Source organism: Corvus cornix, chromosome 15, assembly GCF_000738735.6.
Source record: "Corvus cornix cornix isolate S_Up_H32 chromosome 15, ASM73873v5, whole genome shotgun sequence".
Lineage (NCBI taxonomy): Eukaryota > Metazoa > Chordata > Aves > Passeriformes > Corvidae > Corvus > Corvus cornix.
In genome coordinates, this window is record NC_046345.1 from 7750253 (window position 1) to 7765437 (window position 15185).

Consider the following 15185-nt stretch of genomic DNA (forward strand, 5'->3'; position numbering starts at 1 on the left):
TTAACACCCCCACAGAAGCTGTTGGAAGTTTGGTCCATTATTGCCTGTGAAGGACCTAGTTCGAGTTACTGCCCTGCAGGCAGCCAGGCTTCTTCAGACTGCAGCTCACGGATAACTTGTTTTACTGTAACAGTCAGGGGCGCGACCAGAGGATCTGCTTGTGGGATTTAGCAGAGGGACGGACGTCAGTGACGGATTCTGTCTTCACGGAGCATGTGGGATTCTGCAGATGCTCTCTGTTAAAGGTGGCACAGGGACGCTGGCTAATGGCCATGGCAGTCAGAAGCCTGGAGGAGGTAGGAAGTGTCTCTTTCTCTGTGCTCGAGAGGTTGCTTTTGGTACTGAAATGACATCATTCAGGAGGGGAAACATAAGTGCTGTTGAATTCTCTGCTCAAGAGCAGGCAGCACAAGAAGGGCGTTTTAATCACTAATTTTACTGCCACAAGGATGACTAAATTATATAATTCATGCTTTAATAACAAGGATACCAGCCCAAGATTTGTCTGGCATTTAAGCATTTGCAGATGCTGCTGATCTTTACATGTAGGAGTTTTGAAAACTCTTCTGGTGCTGCTGAATACTGGAAACGAGTCCTTCTGGGGAACTAATGGTCAGCAGTTCTGTCCTCAGGTGGAGGTGCTTATCTTCCACCTGAAGCTGAACTGTGTTTGACAGAAGAGGGGAGGTGCAGGTGATTTGTAATGCAATATGTGGTCTTTCACTCCAGGCTAATTCTTTACCTGAAACTGGGGCTGGAAATAGTTGAATTACTATTAACAGCCAGAGGTTTGCTCCATGTGAGATAATTGCAGGGTCCATTTCAGTTCCTACTGGGTAAGTCCACATCCAATACCACTATCACAGCACTCACTGACAGCTTTGTTTGCAATGTCCACTTCTGCTTTGTAGAAATTACAGTTTTGTTTTCTACAAGGGACTGTTTGAGGACATCACACAAAAATAATATCAAATACTTGACATCAAAATACCAAAATTATGAAAGAAGAAAAAAGTGGCATAAATATGTAAAGAAATATTGTAGCTAAGTGCAAATTGCTGATGAGCATAAAAGTTCACGTGCTTTTCTGGACTAGAGGTTGTGTGCCTTGAAACTGAAAGTTGCATATTTTATACATGAAGTATTAAGGACCTGTATTGTGAACTTTTTATTATACAGAAGTTAAGCACCTATTTAGGTACTTGGTTGACTCACAGGCAGAATGTCCAGCCTTTTACAGAACTAGATATACCTGCAGACACAGCCACAGCACCAGTAAATAAAACCATTCTAAGTCCCATACCTTGTTCTGATCAAACGAAGAACTCCCTCCATTTTACAGCAGTGCTCAATAATACTTAAGTTAAACAAAATTGACAAGTGCATTCTTGTGTCAGCCAGAGAAGTCCCGGTAATGAAGAATTAAATAAGCATCTGACCCAAATAGAAGACGTTTACCCTGGTGTGGCTTACAACTCATCTCTGTTTTATTCTCATTTCTTAGCTTGGGCCCTGCAAGAGGAGAATGTTTTGCTGTCTCCTGAGGTAGAAGAGTTCCACTCTGTGTGTGAACCTTTGCATTAGAACTGTGTCATGTTTCAATAAATTCACATAAGCTCCCATAATATATAGTGCTTCCAAATAGGCAGCACTGTGTGAGACACAGTACATTTGCAGCTTATGATTAAAATTAAGACTTAATAAGTGTTTATGCTTGGCTGGTGTCCAAAAAAAGAGTAATTTTGTCTTAAAGCAGGTTCAGTCCATAAATAATGAGATCTGAACAGGCATTTATTTGTTCATGATTGCATTTAAATCACCAATTATGAGTTACATGCACTTTTCTTGCCAGTTTGCCAGAAACATGTTAAAAGCTTTATTAATGTGAAAAAGAAAAAGGGTGTGTTTCCTTGTGGCCAGTTTTAGCCACCCAGGAACACTATTAACCTCAGGCAAAGGCAAATCTTTCTCCTATTAAGCAAAACCAATATAAACACGGAACTTCAAGTTTTAGGTTACAGTTGTCAAAATATGTGAAGTAGTATTTATTTCTAAGGCTCAGTTGCCTTCAGTGCAGACAGTCTCTGGAACTGTCAATCCAGCTCAGGCAGCAGCTCATGTCTGCCTGCCTTCTGCACAAAGCTTTTCTCATTGTTTTTCTTTGGCCTTTGCAAGCCCAACTGTAGCCCTTGTACCAGTTCATCTGTTTTTAGTCATGGTAAAGCAAAGATGGTTTGGTTTTCTTTTAACCTGCAGAAGTGCATTTATCACAGCACACTTAACCTCCTTTATTACATAAAAGTTGCAGTTTTGGTCTTGCCTAGGAGGCAGTGCCCTTTGGAGAGACAGTGATGAAAGAGGCAAGATGAGAGCAGGTCATCTTCATATTTATAGCCCGTTTCCTGCCACAGCTAACTTGGTTTTTATGTTGATAGCAAGAAAGTTGACGAGAGAAAAGCATCTTTTGTTAAGAGTGGAGCTCCAAAGAACCAGAATTCCCAGATGATCAAACTTTGGTCTGTTCCCAGGTTTGGTCTGCAGACTGGATGGCTCTTGGCTGTAGTCAGTATTCCTCAAATCTGGAAAACAGTTTCCTGCTCTATTGCTCAGTGGCTTTCAAAAGCATTGTGTGTTGTGTGCAGTACACTGTACTCGCAGTCCTAGAGTGCAGCTGGCTTTTGGCAGGCTGGCTGACAGCCTCTAGAAATAGGAAGATGTTCTGGCAAGCTTTGAACTAAAGGTACGGGATTGGAAAGCCATCGCAGCTGCCGTGGCTTGATTGATGGCTCCCAGAGGAGCCGTATTTGTGTAATACCTCATCTCAGATGCTTAAGGAAATTCACACAACTGGGCTGTCCAACAGCACTGTTGGGCTCTTGCACATTCTGGAAGAGCCTACAGTGGCTGGTGATGCTGGATTTATCAAATATTTCAAGTCATTTAATTTTACTACATAATGCAAACCATTGTTTATTTAATTAGAAGAAAAGATCACCTTGGTGATTAAGTATGCATGTGAGAAAGTGATGATCCTGGCAGCAGTTTTTTGATACCCAAGAGCTTCTGTTTCTCCAGAGTTCCAGGCTTGAGAACCAGCCCAGAGTTGTGGCACTGCTGTGTCAATCAAGAGTCTCAAAATCTTCCAGTGCCAAACTAAAAAGGCAGACTCCCCTGATCTTGCCTGCCATCATCCTGAGCTGGAAATGAGCTACTTCCTTGGCAGAGGAACAACTTGCCCAGTGTTTAAAAAAAAAAAAAAGAAAGAAATCAAAACCACCCAAACCAGGTCTGTGATTCATTACCATTGGTGCAAGCAACAATGGAAGCTGCTCTGTAGAGAGAACAGGTGTTTAACACAGCATTGTCTGACCCTGCTCAGACAACACTGCATTAAAAATACCTGAGTGCAGACACTGCTACAACCAGCCTTAGCTGCTAATTCTGGGTTACAATTTGTTAGTGCAGTCAGCAGTAAAGAAAAAATCCCCTTTGCATGTATACACTGCCTGTGTTTCCGTGCAAGCTCTGTGTTACCGTAACAGCTCAGAGGAGAGAATGCAAGTATCCACAGGTGAATACAGCCAAAAAATTAGCAACAGAGATGGAAAAAGGGGAAAGAAAGCAGGGTGTGTGTTCAGATTAAGCAGTCTGCAGTATTATCTGTTGTGTGCACAGTGTCATCCACTGTTTGGAAAGTAGGCTGTAATTAAAGAGAAGAGTGGAAGAAGAGGATGTGTTCACTCTAGCAGTTGTGTCTGGTCTTCCCTAAAACAATGCACTTCTTTAGCTAGCTGTAGATTCCCCTTAAAGCTCCAACTTAGCATGCATTCCTCACTTTCCTCCGGACAGTTTTTACTGGAAGAGCTTATACTAACCTTAATCACCTTAAAAGACTTGTGTTTTTAACAGCAGAATTTTCACCTGGAGCCTGACCAACTCCTGTTGTTTTCCTGATGTCAGGTTCAGATTTTGGAGCTGCCATCCAAGACGTCAGTCTGTACCTTGAAGCCAGAGGTGGGTGCCAAGCTGGGCATGCCCATGTGTCTGAAGTTATGGCAGGTAAGGCAAGAGTGCCTGCTAATTGTGAAATGTTTTCCCTGTGATTCATTTTATATGAAGCACATGAATCTTTCTTCACTTGGATTTTGATTTATTATCAAACCAATCAAGTAATTATACTATTAAAGGGGGGAAAGATTTGTGAACATCCTTAATGTAACTTTCAGAGCTTTCCAAGCTTTAATGGAAGATTTGCAAATGCTCAAGGAAAGCTTTGTATCCTTAGGATAGATACAGTTTTTGCATCAATCAAGAGGAAAATGAGTGACTTACCAAAGCTAGTTGTTTGATACGGTTTCTCACTGCATTAAGAATGATGATAAATAATTGGGTTGCTTAAAAACAGTGGTTTTAATGGCAGGTTCCATTCACTTCAGTGCCCTCAGGATGAGGAAACACTCTGAACATTTGTATTCCAGATATACAATAGGAACAAAATATTTATGGTGGTACTGACTTTGGACAAAAAGGTAAATAAAAGTAGTTAGTGAAAAAACCTCACATTTGCAAAATATTTAGCAGATGTTTATGGGCTGCCAGTAGTGAACACAAGTAATACAAAAAGGTGGCAGTAGAGGGAGGAAGGAGTTCAGATGATTGGCTTGAAATCTCCAGAGAATTGGTGGCAAAGCTGATTCCCATGTAACCCCCTCACAACACACTGCTACAGGTCTACAGGACCATCTGAGCTGATGCCAGGTGTGTAATTCCTACAGGCTCATTGGAACATTTGTGTTGGTTTCGGCTGAAAACATTATCAATTGAAGTTTGAGGCCTCGGTGTCTTCACCCGAGATCCTGAACCAACTGAAGTCTAGAGGAATTCAGTTGCTGACTTCAGACAAAAGCAAGAGAGGCCATAGTTCAAGTTCCATGCTGTAATTAAAAAGTAGGAAAAAAAAATAAATAGGCCGATTAGGCTTTTGTTAAACAAAGTTTCTCCTAAAAATGCAATCAGTGTTCAGTGCTTGATGAAGTGAATGGGTCTTTCTGTCTCCTTGACATTTTTTAATAGATGGAGATAACTGGAAATGTTCAGTGTTGAAAATTTTTCTTGCCTGTATAAGAAGTTCTCTGTCTTGCCATATTTTCTACATGGATTAATATTGCTATTCCTCTAGGAAGCAGAGCAGGTGCAGTGTCTTAATTTTATATAGTTTTTAATTTTGTTGCCAGTGGGGATAAAGCAGAGGACTGGGAACTGGGAGAGGTAAATTATTCCGTGCAAATTCTGACTTTGGAAACTCACCATAACTTCCTAGACTGCACCAGGCAAGTATAGATAATCCCTTAGAGTCTCACAGCTGTATTTGCTCTTTTACAAATGTGTGCAACTTGGTTTAAAGGCACGGGGAAGAAGATACCCTTAAGGGAAATAATTGCATGTGGTGTACCGAAGTGATGCTCTGCATTCTGTTCTGTGGTTGCACTGGAAGTGGCTCGCTGAGTAACCCTGTAACCATAAACCAGAACACGAGCTCACCCAGCTGCAGCCCTTCCTGAACAGAGGCCATCCAGGATTTCTTTGTACACCACTGTGTTGGGCAATACAGGCATACCCAGGAGATGAACACTCCCAGCCCAGTGCTCAGGGGTTGCCTAAGAGACTATTTGATGTTGCTTATGGCACAGTAAATTAACAAGTTGAAACAAGCTGACAGGGAGAGCCCCATAAAGGTCTGAAGGAAGAGTGCTCGGGGTGGTTGTCCAAGAGTTTGGGGGCTGCAGCCAGGTACCATCATATTTTTCTGCAATTCAAGGAAACAACAAACCTCCCCAGCAGCAATGTGAATGAGAAACGTTACTGTAGAGCAGAAGGCAACTGAGATTAGGCTTGTAGATTAAGCCTCACTGGCTTCTCCTAAGCAGTCAAAAAGCTTGCAGCTATTTATTTTGTTCTTTTGAGCACTTTCCCCCCTTATTTTTCTAGGTCTATCCTTAAAGATATTAGTTCATTCAATTTCTTTTGAAGATTCATGTTCTTAAATACATTGTCTCTTCAGTTTCACACCTTCCTGCTATTACTAATTGGGTGGAGTAGGATTTGTAGGAGTAAGGATAGTCTTCCCTTAAATTTTTTGCACTCCTTGGGGAAGGCATCATATTGCATAATGGTGCAAACAAAATAATTCAACAAGAATAATACATGTCGAAACTGGAAATGCCGAGTTACTACTTTATATAAACTATTGCAATTATTCCTGTTGAGTTGACAGGAGATCACCTTTTCTTCCTTCCTTGACAGTTATCCAAATGCAACAACAAAATGTTCTGCTTAGGAAGAGCAATGATTTATAATTTCATTTTTTTACTGAAACAGAACGTGCATGGTGAGACTTCTCTCCAACAGTGTCTGTTACTGGGAATTGAAATAAATAGGCCGTTGTGAAGCACTGCTTGGTGAGTCCAGGCTCAGACCAAGAGCTCCACTGATCTTTCAATAGCTTTTATTGTTTTAGTTCATGTACCCCTTGAAATATTACACTTCATATAGTTAGGAAAGTCAGGAAGAAGTAGTGTGGAAGACCTACATTTCATAGGAAACAGTACTTGGATTTTAAAATAGACCAGTCTTAGATCTCACTTGCAAATTACTGTTTTTCAAATCTGAAGTGTGATACCCACAGCACATAAAAAGAAAAGGTTTTGCTTGGTATTCCCAAAATGCCGAGCACTCACCTGTCTCTGCTGTCAGCATAAGGGTGAGGAGCTCCTTTGGAAGCCACCATCCCACTTGGAGTAGGGAGAGGAGCTGATGTGTTTCACTGCCTGATGACAGCTACCTTCTGTAAGCCCCCGGCTCTGAGGGAGTCTTCTGCTCACAGAAGAGCAGCACAAATAATTGTGGAGATTTTTTATGCTCAAACTGGGGGCTTTTTTTAAACTTAAAAGTAGCTATGAAATACTTCGTTTTACTTTGAAGGTTTTGCCCTTTATTAAATACAAATAAAATCTGGAATGTTCATTTTATTCAGATTTTTTTAAAACTTTTTTGATATCTGGTATCAAAAACCAGATATTCTGTATCCAAAATACCTGGTGAGTTAACATTAATTCACATTTATCTGACATATATTCATTGCTCTGATGTTATATTATTTCAGCAAATCAAGAATTTGACAGAAAAATTGTTCATAGTTCTGGGCACTAAGAGAGACCTGCTTTGTGGGCCTTTCTAGCCAGAGCATGCCTCCACCTTTTCAAAGGAAAAAGGATCTTAAAGGAAGGAAGGAGGCTCCTTCAAGATCCCCGGTGTGGACAGACCTGTTCAGAAGGATGATGTAGGGGGTTTCCTACATTTACAAGGATTTCCCCTTGGTTTCCTTCTTTTAAGGAGAGGTGTTGTTCCATGCCCAGGGAACTCCATTCCTCATTCAAACACTTCTCTAGGCACAGTAAGGCCAAGGAAGCACATGAGGCTGGTACTCAGCAGTCGTTTTAGACCACCCATCTCTTGTTAGTTTAACTCCCCCCAGAACATAGAACAACCAGTGGGAGAACAGTCTGGACCATTAATAGAGGCAGTGAGCCTTTGGCCACTACAGGTTTGTATCATGACATTGACAGCCAGCGGGTTTGACCTCATTCAATAATGTGATACTGGTAAAAATTAATTCTTTATGTCCTTTACCTTTATTTTAATTGAATACTGACCAAACAAGTCCTGGAGGAGCAGACAGTGTTTGGAAAGGTCTGAATACCCTGTTGGATACATTTCTTAGATGTGCCTACATGAGGTGGTAATAATCCCAATGTCTATTTTGATATTTCTTCTCCTATTAAAGAAATAACTGGCATTAACAGATGCCTCTTTTTTAGTTGCTTTTCATTAGGGATTTGCATCTTCACTCTCGTAACCAGTTACTGCTTACAGAATCATTAGTCTTTTGGCTGGAGCAATGATGAATATTTTCCTTAAGTGTGACATGTAATCCAGTAATGTTCCCTTCTTTGAGTTATTTCAGAGGCTTAAATAAATTAGGTGTCTGCCCAGGGTGCCCTGCCCTTTGGCCTGTGACATCATTAATCAAAATAGCTTTCAATTGGTTACAGTGGACTCGGGTGCCCATTAACCCCTTGGTGACTCCAGAGATTCCTGCTGGGAGGTTCAGTGTTTACCTTTGAGCACTGTGGAGCACCTGGGCACACGATCCCTCTGTGCAGCCCTGCACTTGGCAGTGTGGAACTGGAACCCCTAAGCAGGGCACTTCTCAATGCTCATACAGGGTTGTATTGCTTGAGAGTAACTCACCTGCTCTGTGGAATTTTTTTTAAGAAGTGCAAACAAAGTTCAGACCATGAAATAAAGCTCCTGAAAATTTCAGGCAGGCTGTTTTCAGGTGTTAGAGAGGGCAATAGTTTGGATTTTCAGACAGAAATTTTCTCTCTCTGTATGTATATATATGTGTGTGTATGTTAAATATATATAATATATATAAAATTTAGAATTTGATATGTAGATACAATGCTGTAGTAATGTTTAGTAATTTAGTAATGCTTTCTGTAAGTGGATGGAATATCAAAATTTGACATCCAGACTTCTAAATTTTTTTTCACTTCTACACCAGTCAGCATTTTAATTAATTCTCTTGGTGCTTGGACTAAAACCTACACAGGGATGGTAATTTTCCTAACAGACTATTTACTTCTCAAACAATTTTATTTTTCCTTAATCAGCTCAACTGTGATTCACAACCTGTGCTTCTGGCTGGCTATGAAGATGGATCAGTTGTCCTCTGGAATGTATCAATGGGAAAAGTGTTGAGCCAACTGATTTGCCACCAGGAGCCAGTGATGAGCCTTGACTTTGATGCGGAGAAGGCCAAGGGGATCTCGGGCTCATCTGAAAAGGTGCTTAGCATCTGGAGCCTCAATGAGCAACAGAACCTCCAGGTCAGGATCACTGGCCCTCTAGTGTCATTTATCCCACTTTGCACTAACAGTTTGATAGACTAAAAAAATATTTAGTCATGAAGAGGAGTTGTTGCAGATCTCTAGCTAATTAATCACAGACTGGTTAGAATGTCTGTGCTATGTGACTAGACTTAGCAAAAGATGGTATTTTAAAAAAAAAGAAAAAAACCCCTCTCTCACATGTTTCTGGTTTTACCAAAGTTGCAACAGGCACACAGGCCTAGCATTACTCAAGCCATTGCCTCTGTATCTTCATTTATCACATTAGTAGTATCCAGCTCTCGGAATGTCCTAAACATTATAAATGAGTTATAAAAATGAGAAACAAAGGATTGCTTTTCCAAAGGTTCTGCTTGAATGGCTATAGCAAGCTTTCCACTGTGGGAAAGACAGAAGTATTCCATTAAATACTTCACAAACAGAAAGAGTAGGAGTAGCCCAGCTAGCACCAAGAGAACATGAGGTTTAGGCACCCAGCTTCCTTTGGCACCTACAGAGCCCAGCGAGAGACACAAGATCAGGCAAATGGCTCCCCCAGTTTGTGTCTGAGCTGTGGTACCGTGAGTGGCTGGGTTAGAAGGAGGTCGTGTAATCCCCAGCTCAGGCTGTGCTAGGGAATGGCCATAAACACTGCTTTCATCTAGACAACTTCAGCAACAGTGCCAAGGCGTTAAGTACGATCTGGAAATGTAGGTGTGGAAATAAAGTGCAAAAAGGCTCATGAAAATTAAAATGGCCCATGCATAACATCTCCACTGCTGAGTGCTTTAACCTTTTTAAAGTGTCAGTTGCTCCATGAACAAGGGAGAGGGCCTGAACCAGCCCCTGTGTGCCCATGAGAGAAGCGAGCTGCTGGATACACCAGTTCATGGGAGAACAATAATTGCTGTTCCACCTTGCAGCTTTTATGGAGATTTTTTTTTTAAGTAGTAGAGCAAGTTAATGCTGTTTTCTGAATGATGCTAGAGGAAGAAAAGCACATGCTGGGACATCCAGTGGTGACTCGTCACCTGGGGGACACTGTAAATGTGTGGAATCTGTGAGGCATCACCACAGCACCTGCATTTCTGGGGTGGCAGGGCACTAAGTGTGTGTGGTGTAAACACATCCAGTGGAGGGGAAGCTTGGAGGACATGGCACTCAATGAGGAGGAGTCTGAACTTTAATAAGCAATACAACATGACCTGAAAGAGGCACTCCACACTCTGAACAAGTAGTGAAGGTGTTCTAAGCCACAAGTCTGACACACAGTTGTCATGGTTTGGGTTTGTTGGTTTTTGGTCATGTTTGCTCCCCCACTGCCCAGCCTCCCCCTGCTCCCCCATCTGCACCAGGTGTCCTTAACTCAGGGAATTGGAAGGAAGGTGAGCAATCCCAGTAGGAAACTTGGTATTGAGACTCTTTCTCTTAGGTCAAGGTGACAGAAATCTGACATCATGACAGGCTTCTTAAATTTTCAAATACTCTGGTGGTGGAGAGAAAGTTGTTCTTTCATTAATTAAAGCAAAACTTGTTTGCCTAAGTTCAAAGAAAATATTGTTCTTTTTACTTATTTACTTATTTAAAAGCACATTTTACTTATGAGTTAACCGTATGCAGGGCTACAGGCACAACTCGTGGGAAAAACAGTTGTTCACCTGAAATATTCCAAGTATTGTTTTTCACAAGGTGTTCCCATTCCCAGGGGATGTAGGATTTGCACCTCACCTTCAGCACCTCACACTGAGAGATAGAAAGTTTCCTCAGAAGAAATTTAAATGCCAAATATTATAAGCTACAAGCAATGTTCCTGTGCTTCATGGGAGCATGAATGCCCTAAAAAAATGCATCTTTCATATGAGCACTAGAGATTGTCAAGGACATAGATTAAGTTTTTTTCCACTATTGCATTAATAATATAAACCAGATGGGGATTTTTTTTCCCCTGACATTCCAGGTACCTGAGGTAATGGTAGACGTTGGAAAGCCACTCAGTGGCACATTATTTTTATTCGAAAAGGTTTTAATAAGTAACCGTGGTGCGCAGCTATCTGCCGTTGGAGAGGGAATGACGCAATGATGGTACTGCAGCTCTGTTTTAAGTGGCAGTGTTCCAGTGTGTCAATGAATAGATGATGAAGGTAACTGCAGAGTTTATTGCTATGGGGAAAGTTTGGTGTATTGTCTTCTACAGGAAAGTTGCTGAAATCATCACTGTCAGCAAATGATGGGATTGGTTATGAGCCTTCTGATTTAGATGAGATAGTGTAATTATGTGATGATGTTTGTGGTAGAATGTAGGAGGTAAACAGCTTCTGCAGGTGAATAAACAAAGTAGAACTAAGAAATCTCATAACCACAGAAGCTTCTTTATATATGACAAGAGAAAAAATCCTATAAGCTGTAATGTAATTTTTGTTGGTTCAGTTGCTGAGATGTTTACCCCAAATGCTGAAGCTTAGTCTACTGCTATTTTGGCTATTTTCCTAATAAACAGAGGGCTTAAAAGACATGCTTTGGGTGTAGATGCACATGTCCTTGGTCATGACTGGCTGAAAGCAGCTCACCTGTTTTTACCTCTTTGTTTTCTTAATTACAAGCTGGTTTTCTGGTTAGGAAATTACGTTGCTATTTGACTGCTGTAGTTAGTGATTGACTGTAGTAAGTCCCAGGATGGCACAAACCCTGGCAGTAGGATTACACCTGGCTGCATATACCTTGAGCAAGTTTTCTCCTTTGTGTTGCGTTTCTCTCTCACTCTTGTATTTGCAGATCATGCACAAATGCCCACTGTTCCCTCATGTTCCATAGCCAAAAGGCATCACCATTACAGGCTTCCTTTTCAAGTTGTAGCTTGCTGAGGACATGCCATTTCTCCAGTTGCCCTGATTTTGCTGTATGGATCTTGCCCACATAATTGACAGTAATGATGGGAGCACCACGCCCAGGATTGGTTATAGCCATTAGCTAATAATCTCAGTTACAGAGTAAGGCCCAGCCTACATTTGCCAGGCTGGTGATGTAAGGAATAAATCCTCCCTTGCCAGGATATTTACACCAACAAAACTTCCACTGAGGCCATGCTGCGTTAGACCTACGCTGGGGAGTTTGGAACATATGTACTAACAAAAAGCACAGGTTTTACAGTAGCAGCCCCACAAAAAGGCCCCCATACAGCCTCCTATTTCTCATTAGGCTTGTGCAAAACTTGCTGTCCTCTGTTCTGTTGTAGACACAATCTTCAGGTCCTCTTTAAAAAAGAAATGTATAGAGCCTGTAAGAAGCATGGGAAGTTTCATTCAGCCTTTTGTCTTACCGAACCGCACAGCTCCTGCTGTTTGAGTAGGTAGCTGGGCAGTTCTTACATAGTTGAAAATTAATTGCTTATGGCTTTGTGCCTGCAAGATTCCAATATGTGTTCAGCTGGATCTGAAACCAACCTTGACCAACATTCCTGGAATTTTCTACATCCAGAATAAAGGTTAAAATTATGTGCAATTAATATGTTTTTATAACCCTGTACTAGCTATGCATCATGGAATGTCCTTCAAGGAGGAAAGCTGCTCAGGTGTAATGTGCTTGTCAATCCCTTCCTGCCTCAGACAAACAGTAAACACCACACAGTGAATTAAAACAGGCACTGGATGATACTAAGCTTTGGTACAGGATAGCTACAGACTCAGGCTTAAGGAGATAGTGGCATTAATGTGTCATTTCCAATTGTACTTAAAAATAATAGCAGTTCAGGACCAGCTTTATAAGCCAAAGGTGTTTTCACCATTGTGACAGAAGCTGAGCTGTTCCAGTACATACACACACACACACGTGTGCGTATTCTGCATGTGTTCGCTCATACAAGTTACCTGAGGTGAGAACAGCAAAGGTGTATTACTCTGAGCTTTGTGCTTCAAGAGAAGCTCGTGTCAGTGAAGCGAAAATGTTTCTTTCCAGGGGCTAAGTCCTGTGCAGCCCCAGTGCCTCCTGAAGGAAGCCAAATGCCTCCCAATTAAATTGTGCCCCTCAGAAACCTGTGCCCCAGTAGTCTCCAAACAGTAACAAAAGGCTTCCAAGACTGAAATCAGTAACTTGGCCATAATGCCTTCCTTGGATTTGGTGTAAATAGAAGTCTCTTGGGAAGGAGTACTAGAAATACAGATTTCCTGACCCTGTAACCCAATACCTGGAAGCATTCCTTTCTCAAGACTGAGGTAAATGCTACAACAGCTTATTGGGGGCTTTGTGAGGAGCCACAGTAGTAGAAGTGAGTAGCAGGTAACTTAAACACCAGCTCAGAAGGGTCTCAGCTTGGGAATATTGGAGAAGCAGGGAAAATATATGGCCTTAGCTTTGAACGTTGAGCTGGAAGAAAAGGACAAAGCTCTGCTCAAAACGTTGACTCAGAGCTTCACTTGTGACAGAATATATATAGCTTTAAATGCAAAATAAACTAAAAGCATACAAGGGATGGGTTTATTTTGTGAAAATTACTCTGAAGATGGGAGGCTCAAGGTGTTTTGTCTCTGTCTATCATTGTTCTCACTGTCCACCACATGGTGAAAAGCTCCACTCTCCACTCTCTCACACTGGTGTGTGGGGTGGGCACTACACCTGCTGAAGTCCCAAAAGATTCCTTTTTCTTCTGTTTTGAACAATTAGAGCTCATCTGTAACTTTTTCCCAAAGGTTTACAAAACACACAAACTTGTCAACGCTGGCATATCTGATATCACCATCCGTGCAGACAAGAAGATTTTGGCAACAGCAGGGTGGGATCATCGCATCAGGATCTTTGGCTGGAAAAAGCTGAAGCCCTTAGCAGTGCTGGACTATCACACAGCAACTGTCCACTGTGTGTCCTTCTCAGATCACAGCAACCCCCGGGAGAGACTGCTGGCAGCTGGCTCCAAAGATCAGCGCATCAGTGTCTGGTCCATATATGCTCAGACATGATACATTCTGCACTGCCATGGACTAGGAAAACAGGACTGGTGGAGCAATCCCTAACTCTGGAATTCAGACATGCATGTGGGGAAGTGGTAGAATCTGTCTCCAGGCTGAAGTGAAGAGTCCTAGGTTAATTCTTATGCTGCTTGTTTAAGCTGTAAGTTTTGTCTTCCAGAGGGGAAAGTAAATTTTTAAAATTCATAACAAGCAGAACGAGGCCAATCACAAACAAAGACCCGGAATAAGTCACTTTGGGTTCTGCTACAGGTTTTGCAACACCTTTCCTTTGGCAGGTTGCTGACATAACTTGTGCCAATATCTTTTGTAAAAAAGGACTGGAATCCCTCAAACTGCGGTGGGGGCAGAATATGTCTGTTTGTAACTAATTTCTGGATCCAAGAATCTGAATCAGTGTAAAATATCACTCTTTCTTGAAAATTTATACCCATTAAACTACCTCCAGTGGTTTCTCATTGTCAGTTACTTTTTCTTCCCCGTAACTGAAAGGCTATCAGAACACCCTTGATTTGTTCACACTTCTGTCAGTTTCTAACTTAAACCAACAGCCAGGAATGTGACTAGGGACGGCCTTTGGCATTTATGAATTTCATTATGTCTCCTGTCACCTCAAGCCTCACAATTAATCACAAGAAGGGGAAAAAATGTCCCCCAACACTGCACTGCAAAGCTATGTAAAGCCTTTTACAGAGCCAGTGCTAAATCCTTTCCATAGACTGATGAGCTGAAGGATTTAAACTCGGCAATCCAATTAGCGCCCTTCTCCTTGGAGAGTTAGGGGTAAGATTCAGCGTGGCAAGTCTGGGATTCAGCTGTACACTCCCATGAACATTTAGGGGAATTGCATGGGTAAATCCTTATCCACACAGTGCGAATGGCTCCATTAACTTGTCATCTCTACAGTCATGGAAGCTGAAATTCATTCATGAAAGTTTTTTTGTTTGACTCACAAAGCAGCATTTGCCTTCTTCTAAAGTGTATTAGACACACACCAGTGTGCTGAGAGCCAGGGTACTGCTGCATTCAGTCACAAAGCTGCAGTGACAACTGTGTCCAGGCTGTGCACTGTTGATACTTTATTGGAAATAATTGTTTCTGCTCTGTAGAAAGGTGGAAATCAAAGAAAAAGTGACCAAAAATGAACAGCAACATCAAAGACTTCAGGAATTATTTCAAGGATGATGCCTTAACACACATGCAAATTAAGGTCTGTGTCTGTTATCCATCTGTGCCTTGCAGACAGAGAATACTGCTGGACTGAAAGCCTTAAGCA

General features: G+C 41.6%; 1 protein-coding gene across 4 annotated transcripts in view; it reads left to right on the forward strand.

Annotated features, from left to right (window-relative positions):
- GNB1L (G protein subunit beta 1 like) overlaps positions 1 to 14367 on the forward strand; it is a 42747-nt gene extending 28380 nt beyond the window's left edge. For all 4 annotated transcript variants that reach the window (XM_039561407.1, XM_019285165.1, XM_019285164.3 and 1 more), the window contains exons 4-7: positions 134 to 296; positions 3961 to 4059; positions 8736 to 8951; positions 13634 to 14367. In XM_039561407.1, coding sequence (XP_039417341.1) covers positions 134 to 296; positions 3961 to 4059; positions 8736 to 8951; positions 13634 to 13900 — 745 coding nt within the window. In that variant the 3' untranslated portion in view covers positions 13901 to 14367. The remainder of the gene's footprint in view (positions 1 to 133; positions 297 to 3960; positions 4060 to 8735; positions 8952 to 13633) is intronic.
- Positions 14368 to 15185: the final 818 nt, after the last annotated feature.